Source organism: Malaclemys terrapin, chromosome 6 (genome assembly GCF_027887155.1).
Source record: "Malaclemys terrapin pileata isolate rMalTer1 chromosome 6, rMalTer1.hap1, whole genome shotgun sequence".
NCBI lineage: Eukaryota > Metazoa > Chordata > Testudines > Emydidae > Malaclemys > Malaclemys terrapin.
In genome coordinates, this window is record NC_071510.1 from 36,728,032 (window position 1) to 36,745,463 (window position 17,432).

General features: G+C 40.5%; 1 protein-coding gene across 1 annotated transcript in view; it reads right to left on the reverse strand.

Annotated features, from left to right (window-relative positions):
• The window catches only part of RORB (RAR related orphan receptor B), a 58,807-nt gene extending 41,671 nt beyond the window's left edge, over positions 1-17,136 (reverse strand). Inside the window, exons 1-2 of the mRNA XM_054033190.1 lie at positions 16,995-17,136; positions 12,333-12,734 (exon numbers count right to left, since the gene is read on the reverse strand). Coding sequence (XP_053889165.1) covers positions 12,333-12,734; positions 16,995-17,007 — 415 coding nt within the window. The 5' untranslated portion in view covers positions 17,008-17,136. The remainder of the gene's footprint in view (positions 1-12,332; positions 12,735-16,994) is intronic.
• Positions 17,137-17,432: the final 296 nt, after the last annotated feature.

Here is a 17,432-nt window from a genome sequence, read left to right on the forward strand (position 1 = left end):
CACAAAAATGGTGCCCTGATTTTTTCCATCAAAACTGTCACTCAAATTATGACTTTCAAAATGTACCATCCATCTCTATTTATTTGTACTACAATTTCAAATTTGTAGTGTAATGCTCAAGGTCATGTATTTAGGGTCTAATAATAAGAATTTCTGTTACAAGTTGGGGGCTCATCAGTTGGATGCAACAGAGGAGGCCCGTGACCTGGACAGATGACTCTGAGCCACCAAAGCGATATGCGTATCAAAAGGCCAATGCAAGCCTAGAATGTATTAGCTTAGGAATTTCCAGTAAAGAATGAGACGTATTAATGCCATTGTACAAGGCAGCGGTAAGACCTCACTTGGAATACTGTGTACAGTTCTGGCCACCTGTGTTCAAGAAAGATGAGTTTAAACTGGACCAGGTGCAGAGAAGAGCTACTAGGATGATCAGGGGAATGGAGGGCCTGTATTATGAGAGGTCTATCAAAAAAAAAAAAAAAAAACAAGGTTGAGCTGGGATATGATTGCTGTCTATAAATACATTAGGGGAATAAATACCAGGGAGGGTGAAGAGCTATTCAAGCTGAAGGACACTGTTTTCACAAGAATACGTGGATATAAACTGGTCATGAACCAATTTAGGCTGGAAATTAGAAAAAGTTTTTTAACCATCACAAGGGTGAGGTTCTGGAACAGCCTCCTAATAGGAGTTATGGGGACAAACAACTTGTTAAGTTTTGAGAGAGTGGACAAATTTATGAATGCAATTGTATGACATGGTTGTTTGTGATGGTAGGGGGCAGGGCCCAACAGTCCTGGGCCTCACTGTCTTAGGACAGTTTCTGTCCTATGCTCCTAAAGCTCATGCTTCAGGATTTCAGCTGTCTAATAGCAGGGGTCAGGAAGGGATTTCCCCCCATTCCCCCCAGTGTATTCTGGGAGTGGTTTTTTTATCTCCTTCCTCTGAAGCACAAGGGATGGACATGGCTGGAGATGGAAGATTGGGTGGGGTGGGCCAGGACTCTGAGGTGGCTCCAAGCATTATCTCTCTCAGGTACTCGGCTGGCTGGTTCTTGTTCATAGGCTCAGGGTCTAACTGATCACCATATGTGGGGTAGGAAAGGAATTTCACCCAAGGTTGTTGGTGATTTTAGATGGTCTCGCCCTCCTTTGCAGTCTGTGGGAGTGGGCCACATGCCAGGATTATCTGGGTATATCTCCCTTAATCATTTCCTTGACCTCAAGCACTGTGTCCCTCCTGTTTTCTGGCTGCGGCCCATAATTATCTAGTCTCCTGTGAGTTGCAATGCTTTGGTCTGGTTTTGGTTGTTGGTTTTAGTGCAATGGTGGTGTTGGTGTCCTGTGATATACAGGAGGTCAGATTAGGTGATCTAGTGGTCCCCTCTGGCTTAAACTCTGACTCTTGCAGTAATGCCTCAAACCTCCAATTAAAACATTGTCCAGAGTACTGTACAAACTCATTTCCAAAGGAAAACTGCCTTCCCACCCATCCCCCCAACATGATATACGATAAACAAAAAAGAAATAAACTTTAAATCACCCTAGGCAGAACTCTGCTTAAACTTCTACAACAAACTTAAAGGGCAATATTTAAAAGACTTTGAGTCTAGCGTAAATTGATCAAACCCCAATTAGGAACACTGCCGACGGCCGTCATTTGTAACATTATAGTGACTTTATTAGCAGGCCTACAACTGACATGTGAATTGACTTAATCTTAAAAGAAGTTGAGTCCCTTTCAGAGATATACTGAAGCAATTTTGACTTGTAGGAAGATCTGGTCTGAGGCATTCTTTAAGGGTATCTACTACATTTTCAAACAGTTAAACTAAATAATTTCAAATTAATTGCTTGATTACAAAAATAAGTACTAGACTCATGCAATTTAAAAAAACACATTTCGCCATGCTTATTGAACTGCAATGGTGTGTGTGTTTAAGACAGAGAGAAAGAGATGAGGCTTGTTAGACTATGGTCCGGATCCAAAGCCCATTGATATCAATGGGAACTTCTGGGTGGTAAGCAATTTGAAAATCAGGCCAGTTATTTAAGTGCTTAAATATTGGCCGAGGCACTTAACTTAAAGCCCTTATTTGTGAAAATCTTGTTTATTTTCAAAGACTGAATCATGGGTTATACCGCAGACTGAATTCCCCCAAAAGTCATTACAGTTCAGTAAGCAATTAAATATGCCTCGATTAAATTGTAACAACATAGTAAGTTATCTATGTGCATTTAGTTCATTTTAAACTGTCACATTGTGTAACAAACTTTAATAAGGCCACTGCATACATCTATAATTAGGTTGTTTTCAGTTAATTTTAACCCTATGACATATGACAACTTGCTTGAATGAGAAACAAGGCATTGTAAAACTAGCAAAAAAATAATCCTCTGCATTTCTGCAAACGTATACAGTACTTTTTGAGGCCAGATCAAACATTTATTTCTAAATGGTAAGCCCAGAGCAGCTAAAAAAACAGGTTTTACAGTGAAAAGGAAACAAATGGAAAAAAAGGTTCTTCAGTTCAATATCAGCTGAAGCTAGAATGATGAAGGTGTTTCGGTTTTGCCATGTTCTAGTTTAATTCTCTGTTTTTCTGTCCTTTTGTCCCTTTTTCTGATGTAGTTGAAACAGTTTCTGACTGAGGAAAGCCATCACATTAGTTTTAAATCTTGCCATACACCTCTCTCTCTCTCTTTGTGAGTTTAAGAGGGAAAGTATGAGAGGGGAGGAGAGAGAGAGAGAGAGAATTAACAAACTAGTTACAGTGATAGTTACAAAATTAAGGGGGATTTTTTTGGTCTAAACTGTGTCAGATGTGCTGAAATGGGCATACAACTGTCATATTAATTTATTTTGACTATCACCTTTAAATAGGTATGGAAAGTAAGGTTATGATGGTATGGAATAGTGCCCAAAGGGTGTCTGTGGAATACACACATTGGAGTAGTTTAATTAGTCACTAGATGGCAACGTTGCTCCGTTGAAATATAGCTTTAAGACATATACTGTAGCTGTACTGGAGGGGATTTTAAAAGAGGAGTTGAGAAATGTGACTTCATATCACCTCTGTAAGAGGGATCTTAAAATATGGCCTAGGAAAGAGAGAGGCAAAGAGAGACACAAGGCTCATAGGACTACAGTTATAGATGCATCAGTTTGTTCAGGTTTATTATGCATGTGTGTTGCAATGGCAAGAAAATCCTATAGAATAGGTGTGATTTTAACATCATAGTTGGCAGTATAGTATCTTTGACATTTCTGAAATATTAAGAAGACATTTTAAAATTTTAAATATATTTTTAGGGAGGGAGATGGGTTACAGTACAAGTCTGTCAGTCTCCTGAATGTCCCTTCAAGTAACGTTTGACTGAAAAGATCATCTTAAATTACATGCCTGCTGAAATCCAACTCGACTGAGAGGACAAATTCTGGAGTGACTGAAGCAGGAGTTAGAGAAAACAAAATTCATACTCTTGGGGGCATATTTTTTTCAACAGTTAGGTTATGTCTACACCTCAGCCTATGTTGGCAAAATGTATGTTGCTCGGAAGGTGAATATTCCAGACCCCCTGAACGATATATATTACACTGACATAAGCGCTCATATACACAGTACTATGTCAGCAAGAGTACTTCTCCCGCTAACACAGCATCTGCTGCTCACGGAGGTGGGTCTTTTATGCCGATGGGAAAGGTCTCTCCTTTCAGCATAGAGCATCTTCATCAGATGTGCTGCAGTGGTGCAGCTGTAACGGCACAGCTATGCTACTGCATGTATAGATATACCCTTAGAAATGAAATATACTACATGGTCTAGCAAGAAGGTGTAGTGCGATCATAGGAACCTGGTATATGAGGCAAAGCATATAGCTTCAGTTCAAAGTGCTGCTGAAATCCCGACAGAATGTCAGCACGTAGGGATAGACCCAGCTCCCATTAAAGTCAATGGGAGCTTTTCCATTGATATGAAGGGGAGTTGGATTGGGCCCTTAAAATGGATCAGTGAAGGAGTCAAAAGCTTTTAAAAATTAATATCTCATATAAAATGAGTAATTGTGTGATAAATTCCTGGTTGTCAGAGTGCTTTAATAATAAATAATAATAATAACAACACTTTACTGTATATAATGCTATTTATCCAAGGACCTTCAACATTTTTATACACTGAACTGAATCATGGTTGAAACCTTCAAGGTATTGAGCATTGTAGTTTCTGTAAGGCTACCTGAACCTTTAATTGGAAGTTATTTTGCCCCCTACTTCTACCCATATTTTGGTTTTCTTTTCTGTTAAACACCAGTCGAGGGTTTTTAAATTTAAATGTAACTGTTTATTTTTGCCATGTTGCAGACCTTGCTTTGCTTTTGGTTTCTGGTTGAAGGCAGGGTCAGAGCCAGCCCTACATTTTGCAGGGGCCTGTGTGAAATAAAGCATGCACTCCTCCTACACAGCACAATAAAGAGTGGCTACAGGTGTTAAAGCACATTAGTTCATTCACAGTGGTGCAGGCTAAGGGGATAATATCAGGCCAGATGATGTCAACATTGTTCACTATTTCACAGTTGCTTATTGTAGTAGAAACTTCTAGATACACAAGGCTGGTAGGTGCAGCTTAAGTAGATTACCACCACTTCCCGCCCTCTGTTAAGAGCTGATGTAAAGAGTTACCAGAGGAAGCCATTTGTGATGCACAACAACATTTTTATTGGCCCTATAAAATCCAGGAACTTTGCTATGCAATTGGGAATGCCATCTACCTTACTTATTAACTATTTGCTTATGTATATATATAGATACAGATACTCCTGTAACACTCTCTACAGTTGTATCCCTGAATAGACTCCCCCCCCCCAACAGATATAATAATAAATTGTTATCCTTCTGTGGATTTTACAGGAACTAAGGGGATGGGGCTTGCTCCTTTCCCTCAAAATAATATTAAATGACTATCAACTTTCCCATTCATTTTCCATAGCAGCCAGTTGTCTTGTATCGGACCCCAGTCTTGACAAGAGATTCACCAATGTAGGTGTGGTATTAGGAACTGTACCTTAAAATAGTTTAGTATCCCAGACAGAAAGTGTGGGAGAGGGGCAGTGCAGAAGCCCATGTTGTTATACAGAGGCAGTTCGAACTGTGTCACTGAATAAAGAGGATTTTTTCAAGCCTCTTGGACCCAAAGTCATTGCTGAACACCACAGTGGAATCCCCTGCAATCAAAGGGACTCCATGATGCCTACACGGGTGGCTCTCTTTTGCAGAATCGGGCCTTATAAAATTAGATAAGTGAATTTAGCTGATCATAACTAGAGCAGTGTTAAATTCAGTGGGTCATCAAATCCTTGTTCTGCTGCAGTCCATACAGACTTTTTTCTCATGAATTTCACTATGAATTTCAGGTTTGAAACCCAAAAATTAAAAGGTAAATTCTGTCAAATCTGCCAAATTTCACCTGATTTGTTCTAATGGTTCATGATTCTCGGAGAACAGTTTCCATCACTCTTCAAAAAGAAAAAAGAAAAGAAAAAAAAGAAAAGGGACCAGATCCTAAGCTGGTGCAAAGCTGAGGATCTTCCCCTATATATTTATTTTGTTTTTAAAACAAATTGTGAGTAGGCTTTTTTTATTTTGCTATGTAATAGGAATTAGGATATTGGAACATATTTCTTCCAATAAATAGCTTTTCCAGTTATCAAATGCCTTAGTTTTGCATCTATGTTTAATTACCCACAAAGCCTGTTTATTGCTTCATATACTTTATCATGAACATTATTTCTTAGCTAGCAAAAAGACTTCCCAGTTTTGCTTCTAGGCCCTGGTTACTGCTTTTGATATATATAGATATAGATATATATCCCATATTTAATAGAGGACAGTCATTTTACCCTCTTACCACATACTGTGACCAGATCATGTACAGTTATACAGGGAACTATTCAACCCCTTTGAATAAATGCATTATGTTTATAAATACAATGTGGGAGCCTTGAATTTAACTACTATTTGTTGATATTTCCTCCTACAGACCTATTTGCTGTTGCAATATTTAGGAACACAAATTGGCATGCAGTACTTGAGTATCTAGCCCATAAAAAAGCCTCATGTTGCCTTGGCATGATAGTATCATGTTTTTTTTAAATATCTATTGGGTATCAGTATTGAACTTCAAAATGAAGAGATGAACATGACATTAACATGTCTACATTTTCATTACTGATATTAATGGCTGTGAACTTAGATTCAGAACATAGTGAAGATTTTTTTTTTTAAAGATCTAAAAATAACATGTTTTTTAAAGAACAAATCGTGCCAGGCAAACCTGATTTATTTTTTCTAGGAGTTACAAAATTAGTACATGAAGAAGGGACCATCAACAATGTGTAAAGCATTTGAAAGGGCACCTCATGAAATCTTATTTATAAAATTAAATCAAATTGGCTTTTAAGTGAACACCATGACATGGACTGCAAATGGCTGATGGCCACGAACAAAATAATGCTCAAAGGCAATTTATTCAGTTGCAGCAAGTTGTTTGGTGGGGTGCAGCAGGGATCAGTGTTAGGTCTAGTCCTACAAATATTGAACATTTTCTCTAACAACCTGGAAGAGAGGGTTTGCCACATGTTATTGAAATGAGCAAATGATTCTAAATTGTAAGGAAATGCAAATGTAAGTGAGGAGAGAGACAATTTAAAGTAACTAAAAGAGGTTAAAAGTATGGCTACAGAAAAAGGAGATTCAGCCTTGGAAATATGCAAGCTAGTATATCTTGGGAAGCTAGCCCCAAGTGAGAAATTTGATGTGGGGGAGAAAAGAACAAAGCTCTAATATCAAAAGAGATGTAGGGGTTAGAGCAAGCAGCAAAATAGAGGTTAGTGGGCATATAAAGTGGAAGCAAAAAATGCCACAGTGATTCTGGATCGTCTCTGCAGAGCCAACATGTCCCAAACCATGGAGCCATTTGTGTCTCTCCATTTCTCCACATGATTCTGATGAGAATAAACTTGCAATAAGTTTTGGGTATCTCGGTACCGGAGAGATGTAAAGCAATTTATGGGAGTTGTATAAAATACAGCAACATGTATTTTGGCTGCAGAGTTTGAGAGATTGATTCTTGAGGTAAGATTAATAGAGTGGATATAGTACCAACTGGCTAAGTGACAACTAAGGAGCGGCAAGATAACCAACTAAAAGTATTTTAAGAATATAAACAGCAGAGGAAAATTTAATCTGAAAAACTTCTTAACCATGACATTGGCTAGAATGGCTCCAAAGAGTAGTAGTAGAATTAATGGAACATTAATGTCACTTGGGACAGTTAAAGCAAGGCTGAGTAAATCACTAGAAAATATCCTATAGGGAGCAATCTTCATTGGCATGGTATCAACTTAATACTTACTTTCCATCTCTATTTTCTATTATTCTCTATCATTTTCACATAATACAGGCCATAACTCAGGAAAGCACTTCTGCTCACACACCAGTTAAATACATACTTAAATTTAAGCCCAGGCTTCAGTTTCATTAAAGACAACAGGACATAATCACATGCTAAACATTAAGCATAGGCTTAAGAGATATCCTGAATCGGGGGAGGGAGGACTTAAGCATGTGATTCAGTGTTTTCATATATTGGGGCCATGGACTGCAGAGCAGTTTTCCAAAAATTCCAGCAATACAGCATTAGCACATCTTTTCTATTTTGCTCAAACATCCCTCTTTATTAAAGAGTGAGCCAGGTAGGCAGAATTATTTATATATAACTGGAAAGTCAACAAAAGGATAGAAGATCTGAAAAATATGTTGATTTCTTATTTATACTAAGCGACATACGGTCATTGTACTGAACAGTTCATTCCCTTGTGAATAATATTACTGGTTCCCGCAGTTAAAGACACAAGGAATATCTCCCAAGCTAACAGGATCTTTCAGAATGGAATGAAATTGATGTCAATGGAGATTCAGTAGAACCTCAGAGTTCCGAATACCAGGGTTATGAACTGACCAGTCAACCACACACTTCATTTGGAACCAGAAGTACACAATCAGCAGAGCACCAGCAGAGACAAAAAAAAAAAAAAAAAAAAAAAGAAGAAGCAAATATAGTACAGTACTGTGTTATACGTAAACTACTAACAAAACAAAGGGATCATTTTAAAAAAAGATTTCACAAGTTAAGGAAACTGTTTTTGTGCTTGTTTCATTTAAATTTAGATGGTTAAAAGCAGCATTTTTCTTCTCACCGTAAAGTTTCAAAGCCGCATTAAGTCAATGTTCAGTTGCAAAGTTACAACTATTTCAGAGTTCCGAACAACCTCCATGCCCGACAGGGCCGGCTCTAGGTTTTTTGCCGCCCCAAGCAAAAAAAAACAAACAAAACCTCTGAGAGCGCAACTGCCGAAGCAAAAAAAAACCAAACAACAATCTGGAATGCTGCCCCTGGAATTCTGCTGCCCCAAGCACGTGCTTGGTTTGCTGGTGCCTAGAGACGGCCCTGATTCCCGAGGTGTTTGTAACTCTGAGGTTCTTCTACTGTATGCCAATTGACACTAGTTGAAGATCTGGTCTTAAGAGTGTCCACAGTAGTTTTCATTCATTTAAAAAAAAAAAAAAAAAAAAAGAACTTGGGTAAAATTTTCCAAAGGCCCTAGGTCCAATTTTCAAAAGTAACTTAGACACTTAGGCAGTTAAGTCTCACAAAGGGCTAGATCCATAAAGGAAACTTAAGTTCCATATTGCAATACCTAATGTTTAGAATCCTGCCACCCGCTGAAATCTTTAGCTATAACTTAGTCATTGGGTCAGAGAGAAAGTGAGAATGACTCTATAGACAGACAAGTGGTTAGCACACTGTCCTGGGAGACCTGGGTTCCAGACCCTGTTCCAATGACTATTTAAGTATTTCATAAAAAGTGGAACTCCTTCAACAGGAGAGATGTGCTTCAGTGCTTTCCTGTTTTCGGACCACGGACTGTAGGACAGTGAGAGAGACAAAGAGACCCACCCCAGAATACCATATAGCCCAGCAGTTAAGAGTACTCACCTTCTTCCTTTCTGTTTGTGTGGAGCCTGATCTGGTAAGCATGCTCTACGGTGGCCTCTGAGAATGCCTACAGACTGGCCTCCACAGGCGAGATAGGTTAGGGAATTCCTAGCTTGAGGATCCTGCTGGGGCTGAGGTAGCATCAGGATTTAGGCAGTGTGCATGTCCACTGGCAGAAACGTAGGCACACTGGGGACTTTACCAGTGAAAACGTAGCAACCTAGGGAATTTAGGTGCCTACAGGGTTAGGTGGCGGCTGAGCAGAGGTTTTGAGGATCTAAATTTTGGACGTAAGTGCCTAAATTCCTTTGTGGCTGTAGCCAAAAACCTTTGCTTGGTCCTACTTTCCCTACCCACATTTGGAGCTAATATAAGGCTGCTCAACCACCAAACGGTTTTCAGTTTCACTAAGGGGAGAGCGTGAGAATTCTTCCTGTGCTGAGTTCCACTCTCCTCTGATAAACCCTCACACTCCTCAACCTTGTCCCATCCTCAGGAAGCTAAAGTTACCCTGAATAGCACAGGGAAATGTAGGGAAAGGAAAGGGCGAGTGCCAACTCAGTGCTCACTAAATCGTCTTATTACAGTGTGTTGAAGAGGCAGTTGTCTGATGTGCTCACCTCTGGTATGATGAGAGGGAGTGGAAGAGCAAGGTGAGCCCAGCCCAGTTCTTTGCTAGGAAGGCAAGGAAAGAATGAAGATTTAGGCAGGGATACTGTCTTATCTGAGTGACCCTGAAGGACGAGAGAGTTTGGGCCTGATCTAAAACTCACTGAAGTAAATGGAAAGACACTCACTGACTTCATTATTTCTGGGTCAGGCTCACAGAGAGCCCAAGAAGCAGTGGGGCAGCACCTCATCATCCCCACCCGATCAATCTACTGCAGTGTTTCCGTTGGCACACCACAGAAGCTATCGGTGCCCTGGTGCAGGTGAGTATTGGCTCACAGTTTTTTAGATAAACAAGTAGCAAATAGGCTGATGGTACAAATTACAGCAGCATCTTTATTCTCATTACAAAGTCCCTCCCTACACAAGATACTTCAGGGGCACAAGTGGTGGTATCTATTAGACTTGACTTTTCTCCTTTGTACCCACCCCAGACATCTTTAGGCACAAATTGGAAATGTGACTCTTCCAAAGCATATGGACACGTTTTCTCAAGCCAAGATGCACATACAAAACATTCAGTGTGTGCAAAGAGCTCAAAGATTTGGTTTGTGAGAGTGAACCTATTTTAGTTTACTTTTTTACTGATGCTATAGTATAGGCTGGGGGTCTGCGAGCCATTTCAGGGGTGCCACGGGGCCCTGCGGCTGAAGACTGAAGCCCTAAGCCCCGATGCTCTTTGCAGGTCTAAAGCCCAGAGCTGTGGGGCTGAAACTCCCACGGGATTGAAGCCCGGAGCCATGGGACTGAAGCCAGGAGCCCTGGTGCCACCCTGCAGGGCTAAAGCCCCAATACCAAGGGTGGAGTTGGGAGGATATAAGGGGCATTGTTTCCTGCCTCCCCCCCCCCACTTCAGTGCCTTACCCAGAGCTGGGCAGGCCTGGGGGCAACTCCACACCCTCCCTCACCTCCTTCTCTCCCCCAGCCCCTGCCGAGAGGCCCTGCCCCCTGGCCAGGTCAGAGGTGGGAAATTGGAGCCAGGCACTGGGGGCAGCTGCTGCTCCGACTGCTGCCATGAATTGGGCAGCCACAGAGGTCTCCTATCTCCTGCTGTGGCTACTGGTGGTGCCCAGGATTGTGGCTGCTCCTCAGCTCCCAGCGCCCTTTTACTGCTGGAGCAGGCGGTGAGAGCCACCCAAGTAGGTGACCTGACTCCTGGGCAGCAGAGTCCTCAGGGAGCAGTGACCGCAAGGCGGGGGCCCCTCCCGGGCTCCCAATATACAGCCCCGAGCTACCTGCCTATCCATGCACAGCCCCTAGCTACCCCTCTTTCCTGCACCGCTCTCTCCACAGAGACCCTAGCTACTCCTCTCCCTGCACCCTGAGCTACCTCCCCTGCCTGCACATAGCCCCTAGATACCCCTTGCCTGCACCTTGAGCTGTTTTCAAACTGAGCTGAGCCCCACTCTACACCCCCCACCCCATTTAATTTATAAGTTTTGGGTGCAGCGTCCCCCCACCTCCCAGACAGGCTGGCTGGACTGCTGAGGTGAGTCAGGGGGTGGAGGTGGTGATCCCTCCCTGGGCCACACTGTGCAAAGCTGGCCCGAGCCCTGCTCCCCCCAGATAGAAGTCAAACTACGCCTATGTCCAAGGACACCTCCCCCACACCTTCTCTGGAGGTTTTATAGCATGGGGGGGGGCTCAGATAGAAAAAGGTTGAGAACCTCTGTTATAGATTACCCTTTTCCTCTTCATTTTTAATTAAACCCAATTAGAGAGGTGTTACCCTATAATTTTATTCTAAACCACAACTGACTCAGCATTCATCACTTGTTGAGGTGGGAAGCTCTTAATTAGTAAGCCAGCCTCTTTTTCTTTTTCTTTTTCTTTTTCTTTTCTTAGAATAGAATTCAGTGCTTTCGGCTGAGTGTGTACAAGTGAGAGCTTGAGCCATTCTATTTAGTTAGAAACCTTCCCTAGAGTGTGACCAAAAGAACATTATTGTTCACCCAAACCCAGCCTTTTTTGCTGTCTGAAACACCTGGCAGAAGGCTTGCTCTATCATTTGCACTGGCAGTTAAAGGAAAACTTGAGTAAGATGTATGTCCAAAACATCCAGAGAGTTAATCAGGAGAATACAAATCACAGCCTATTTCAGGCCAGATCCTCATCTCAGTTACACTGCTTTAAATCAAGAGATCAGTGAAATTACTCCAAATGTACATCTGTGTAACTGAGATCAGAATCTGGTGCTCATTTTAATAAACACAATAGAATGAGCCACCTTAGGGACTCTTTGTTTTGACAAGAATATGTATAGCTGTCAGAAAAGATCATTAAACCCTTCTGATAATGAGCTCATTTGAAACAAGCTCCCTATTAGTAATTATCACTTGGTTTTGATTGATTCATCAGTTGCTTTCGGTGTTCCAGTTTCATAAACAGTTCATGAATTGCTGAGTTAAGAAATGTAATCATTATTTTAGAATTTGGTAAACTTAACAACGAAAAAACCCAGCCAGTCAGCCAGCCCTGTTTCAGGACCAGTCCATTCTAAATGAATTGGCTGTGTAGCATATCCGTTATAGCTGGACTGCAATTTATTCAACAACGAAAAAAGTCAAATGGAACAGTGAATGCTTGAGAAGTGAAAATTTTTCTTACCTATTTCAGTCATGGTTATCCCTGGAGCTAATTGCCCATTGTTGAAAGAGCTATAGGTAAACAAGTTTGGTACAGAAGTGAGGTCATAGATTGGTTCCTGCTTTATCTGTTTGATTCCAGTCATGTCTAACCCAGACTGATCTGGGGAGGGCTGGGCAGAATCCACATTATAATAACCCTCGGACTTTGGCAGGTCAATGACATGCCCATTCGAGTAAGTGCCACCAGTTTCGTTGTTCAGGTTGCTCAGGCCGTTACTGATGCTGCTGCTGTATACCCTGGCAAGGGCTTCTGCCTCACCACTCTGCTGCTGCCGTTGCTCCTGTAATCGCTGCTGGTGCTTCTGCACTTCAGCATACAGGCTGTCCCTCTGCTTTTTGGACATTCTTCCAAATTTCACAGCTGAAAAGCAAACCATAACAGAAACCATTGCTCTCTTCTCTTAAATCATTTTCCTATTTACATCACTTTTGCCCTGTCTTTCTGCTGGGGAAATCAGAAATGATACAAAGCTGCAGACTACACACGTATTATGAAAGCTGAAGCATTATGCTCTTGATTTGCAAGGTACAACATTGCTCCATTTTGACAGACAGGGTCTCAATCAAGCAACATACTCCTCCCTGCTGTGAATGTTAAAAAAGACCTGGCATCTTTCTCTTGTCTTTCTGTGTTCACTACACAACAACCCAGAGGTATATAAAACTTACAACCTTTAGATTTGTATCCCATGTGATTTATCAACTTGCTCCCAAATCTTTAAACTATGCACTAACTGATTAGTGCCTTCTGATGAAAGCAAATCCTAAAGCCCTATTATTGCAACCTTTCAAGGGACTGTTATCTTCACACTCCTATTTTTTTAAAAAAAACAACATTATACGTTAGAGTTAAGACCTGCAGGGAAATAACAGACTTGAAGGTAAGCAGCATAAATGAATGGCACATCTGCCATAAAGGTAAGACTTATGGATTTACACAATCATATTTTACATAATCTCCATGCGTAAAATCTGTACATTCTTCACTGATGACAAATGAAGGAAATAGTGTTACTTTTAGAGTAAGTCAGCATTAGAGTGCAAACTGGATTCTCCAGCACTTTAAATCTTTAGAGACTCATGTCTTCCTAAAAGATATGCTCTGATTCAAGCACGAGTTATTAGGCTTAATGCAAGAATTACTGGCTGAAAGTCTATGGCCTGTGTTATACAGGAGGTCAGTCTAGATGATATTAGTGGTCCTTTCTGGCTTTAAAATCTATTAAATATTTTCAGGTAGATCTGGGAAACCTCAGCCCAGAGATGGTAAATAAGCTTTTAGAACAAATGAGGTCACTCAGTTGGAGAATATCTAGAGGGGATCAAGTATGGAGCTCTGAGGGATATCAATACAGAGCACAAGAGAGGGACACCAGGACATTCCTTTTTGGGAATATAATTATAGAATAGCTATTAGCCAAGATGAGCAGGGATGGTGCCCCTAGCCTCTGTTTGCCAGAAGCTAGGAATGAGCGACAGGAGACTGATCACTTGATGATTACCTGTTCTGTTCATTCCCTCTGAGGCACCTGGCATTGGCCACTGTTGGAAGACAGGATACTGGGGTAGGTAGACCTTTGGTCTGACCCAGTATGGCCGTCCTTAATGAAGCATCAAATACTCCTTTCATGTGGTATGAGGACAAGTGTTTTCTAAAGCCGCTGAATTACTTTAGATCTTTCTACATATTGTGCTAAATTCAGAGACAACATAAATGACTGCCAAGGATGGGCCTGATTCTCATTTACACTAGGGCCACTTTATACTTCTACTTATACACACTTTCAGGCCCCTTTACAATAGTCAGATCCTATAAGTCTGTGTGAATGTGAGTGTAACTTGCACGCTGAGGGAACAGAAAGATGTGCAAAAAGAGAGGAAAACACCAAAGGAAGCAGGGTGCAAGAAGGTATATCAGATAACAGCCCCATCAGTTTCTCAATCTCTTTTAGGGATTGCTTTCCCTGCTATGGCCCTGCCTTTCCATCCCCATAGCACGTAAATTATACCACTTTACACCATCATTTGCATTACCTATGGATCCTGCCCATCATGCACGTCTCGCTCTTATTTTAACCACACCAGATGAGAGCAGGGAGGGCCAATCCACAACGACGTTATGTTGAAAAATGCAACTACATATTTTCTTTAATTTTAGGGCCTCAGTAATAGAAACAAACACCCACTGTTTATGCTCATTATATTTTCATTAATTGGACTCTCCAGCTGCTGTCAATTAGCATCCTGCCTCTGCATGATAGAAATGAGTCTGTTATTAGACTGAGAGTTAAAATTCACATATGATTTCTTTGTAACAACAAAAAAAATCAATAAAGGCAAGACTGTTTATGTGAGTGTTATACTCATAGAGCAGTGGTTCCCAAACTGCGGTTCGTGAACCCCTGGGGGTTCATGAAGTGTTACAGGGGGTTCTTGAGAAAAAATTCCCTAATGGTGGACAGAGCAGTCCATAGGGACCTCAGGCAGCATGGGGCAAGCAGCCTGGAGCCTCTAGACTTCCAAGAGCTAAGCAGCTCAAAGCAAGCCTATTTATCAAACTGAGGAACTTTAAACTTCAAAACTCCTTATATGAAATGGAAAGGGAGATGGATTTTTTTGGCTGTTTTTAAAATAAATAAGCAGCTAGTATTGTTTTTTAAATTATTATGAAGAACTAGTTTGAGCTTTGTTGTAACATGCGTTGTTTTCCTGCACTGCTCAAGACCTGAATGCTGTGTAGGAGGAACTCTTTGAGTTGGCTTCTTAAATACCTTTATGCTGTTTCACATCTGATACTCCTTGATGAAACATAGGAGCCTTGTCTTATAAGAGGCTTATTCTAAGTGATACAAGCTACAAAAGTGAGATCTTGGAAGAGTGTTGCCGTTTTCATAATGTAATAAAAATACTGTAATGATAAATAATAATTAATAATAAATAGTGTGTAATAAGCATGTCATAAAAACACATTTTATATTTCCAAGATCACTTCTTTTTATAATTTATACTCAGGTAAAGGAGAAAATCCCTGGAAATATTCATTTTTAGGAGGGGGTTCATGAGACTAGACATTTTAGTGAAAGGGTTTCACAGGTTGTTAAAGTTTGGGAACCACTGTCATAGAGGTTAGAGGAAGGCAGCACTGGGAGATGAAACCCTCTGTTCATCTACACCAATGAAAACTCAGGGCCACTGAGAATCTCTGCTTTACAGGTGAGGGACAGAGCACTAGCAGCCAAATACAAATGTTCCTGTGATACCTTAAAGCCCTCAACTGCAGTCAGAAGACACCACTTTTACGAGGAGACTATATGCTGATTAACTGCTGAAAGAGCACAGCTTTAATCTTCTTTGGGCAGAAATGAGAGGCTAAGAACCCGGTATGCTGCACACTAGATACCAAGCTGAATTCACTTAATGGTGAGACTGTAGTACTCTTAAGCATGTTGGATAGAACTTTACAGTGTGAACTGTCTCATTGTACCATTGTACTACTCAAAGTGAGTAAGAGTATTGCAATCTGACCTTAAACTAATTTAAAACCTCTGAACCATATAATGAACATAATTTCTCTGGTGATCTACAAAGCTCAGAGAAATTTAAAATAAATTCAAATGGCACATTTTTAAAACTCCCCCAGACAATTTTTTTGCCACTATACAGATATAGATAGCCAAATTAAGATAAATGCCTACAAAATAGGAGACATTTTTGTTTTCTTTTTGGTGATTTTAAAACTTCAGTATGGATTTGGGAGCAATCGAAAGTAACAGTAGTAGCTCGGGTTGGAATAATGCAGACAGATTTTGCTCAAGCTTTCTTGCACAGCTCTGCCATTGCACCTCAATGTTAACCTGTAACACAACTCTTATTCTAGTCCCAGGCAATTTTTATTCTCAATTTGTCAATCATGCTGACTTGTGTTGCAGTTTGGGAAGTGGATAAGAGGACTAACAGTAAGGACTAAGAAGAGACCACCAGCACTAAAATATATAGTTTGCTCTGTACAGCCTCACCCTGAAGTGTCAACTGGATACAATAATCTTCTTCACTTTTTTGTTTTAAGCAGTTGTGTAGCTCTCTTGTTCACTGCTAAACAGCAGAAGGTTGCACCAAGTCATTCCTTTGTAATGTAATGTAATTTTTATTGAAGTGCTTTCAGATCCTTTAGCATAAAAATTGCTCTAAGCGTGCATATTTCCTTTTTAACTGTATATTTTATTTATTATACTGTCTCAGGCCCTCAAACATTTAAGCATGGGGAGGCTTAATACATCAATATTTAATATTATTAATATAAAATGTTATTATCTGATCCAGCATATGAAGCCCTCTTTATGAGGGGAGGACCTTTTTGCTTTTAATCAGAATGCCACATTTCTCTTTATAACATTTTGTTTTAATCTAATGTTGCTTTTTATTTTGTTATTCCCCCACCCCCATGAAAAAATGCACCTAAGTTTAAGGGAATGGCAAAGATCTATGTTTTACTGTGAACGTGTTATGGAGCAGTTAGGTTTTCTTCTTTCTTTCCAGAAATCTGTCGGGGGGTTAAGTAGTCAGCAGCAATGAAGAACAGTTTCAAAGGGTTTACCTATGAAGCAGGAAGCTAACTCCTTACCATCTCTAGACATTCCTAGGGCAAGACACTTCTGCAGTCGGCAGTGTTGGCAACGATTTCTGTTGGTTCTGTCAATTAAACAGTTTCTCTGCCTGGGGCAGGAGTAAGAGGCATTGTTCTGCTGACTCCTCCTAAAGAAACCCTAGAGACAGCGTGAAAGAGAGAGAGAGATAATTACTAGATAGATAGATATATAGATAGATAGATATAGTGGCATGCCACTGCAATAAACTCTAATTCAGTGAAATTTTGTTTATGATACAACTTTGTAAATGCTTTAGTCATAAATAGTGAAATAAAATCATGTTCTCTCCTGATCTGAAAAACCTGTGCATTACTCTGTAAAATATAATATGAGGGTAACAAACAGGATAGAGTGATAAAATAGTGTACATCCTCAATATACAATAAACACTGAACTTCATCAAATGCTCAGGG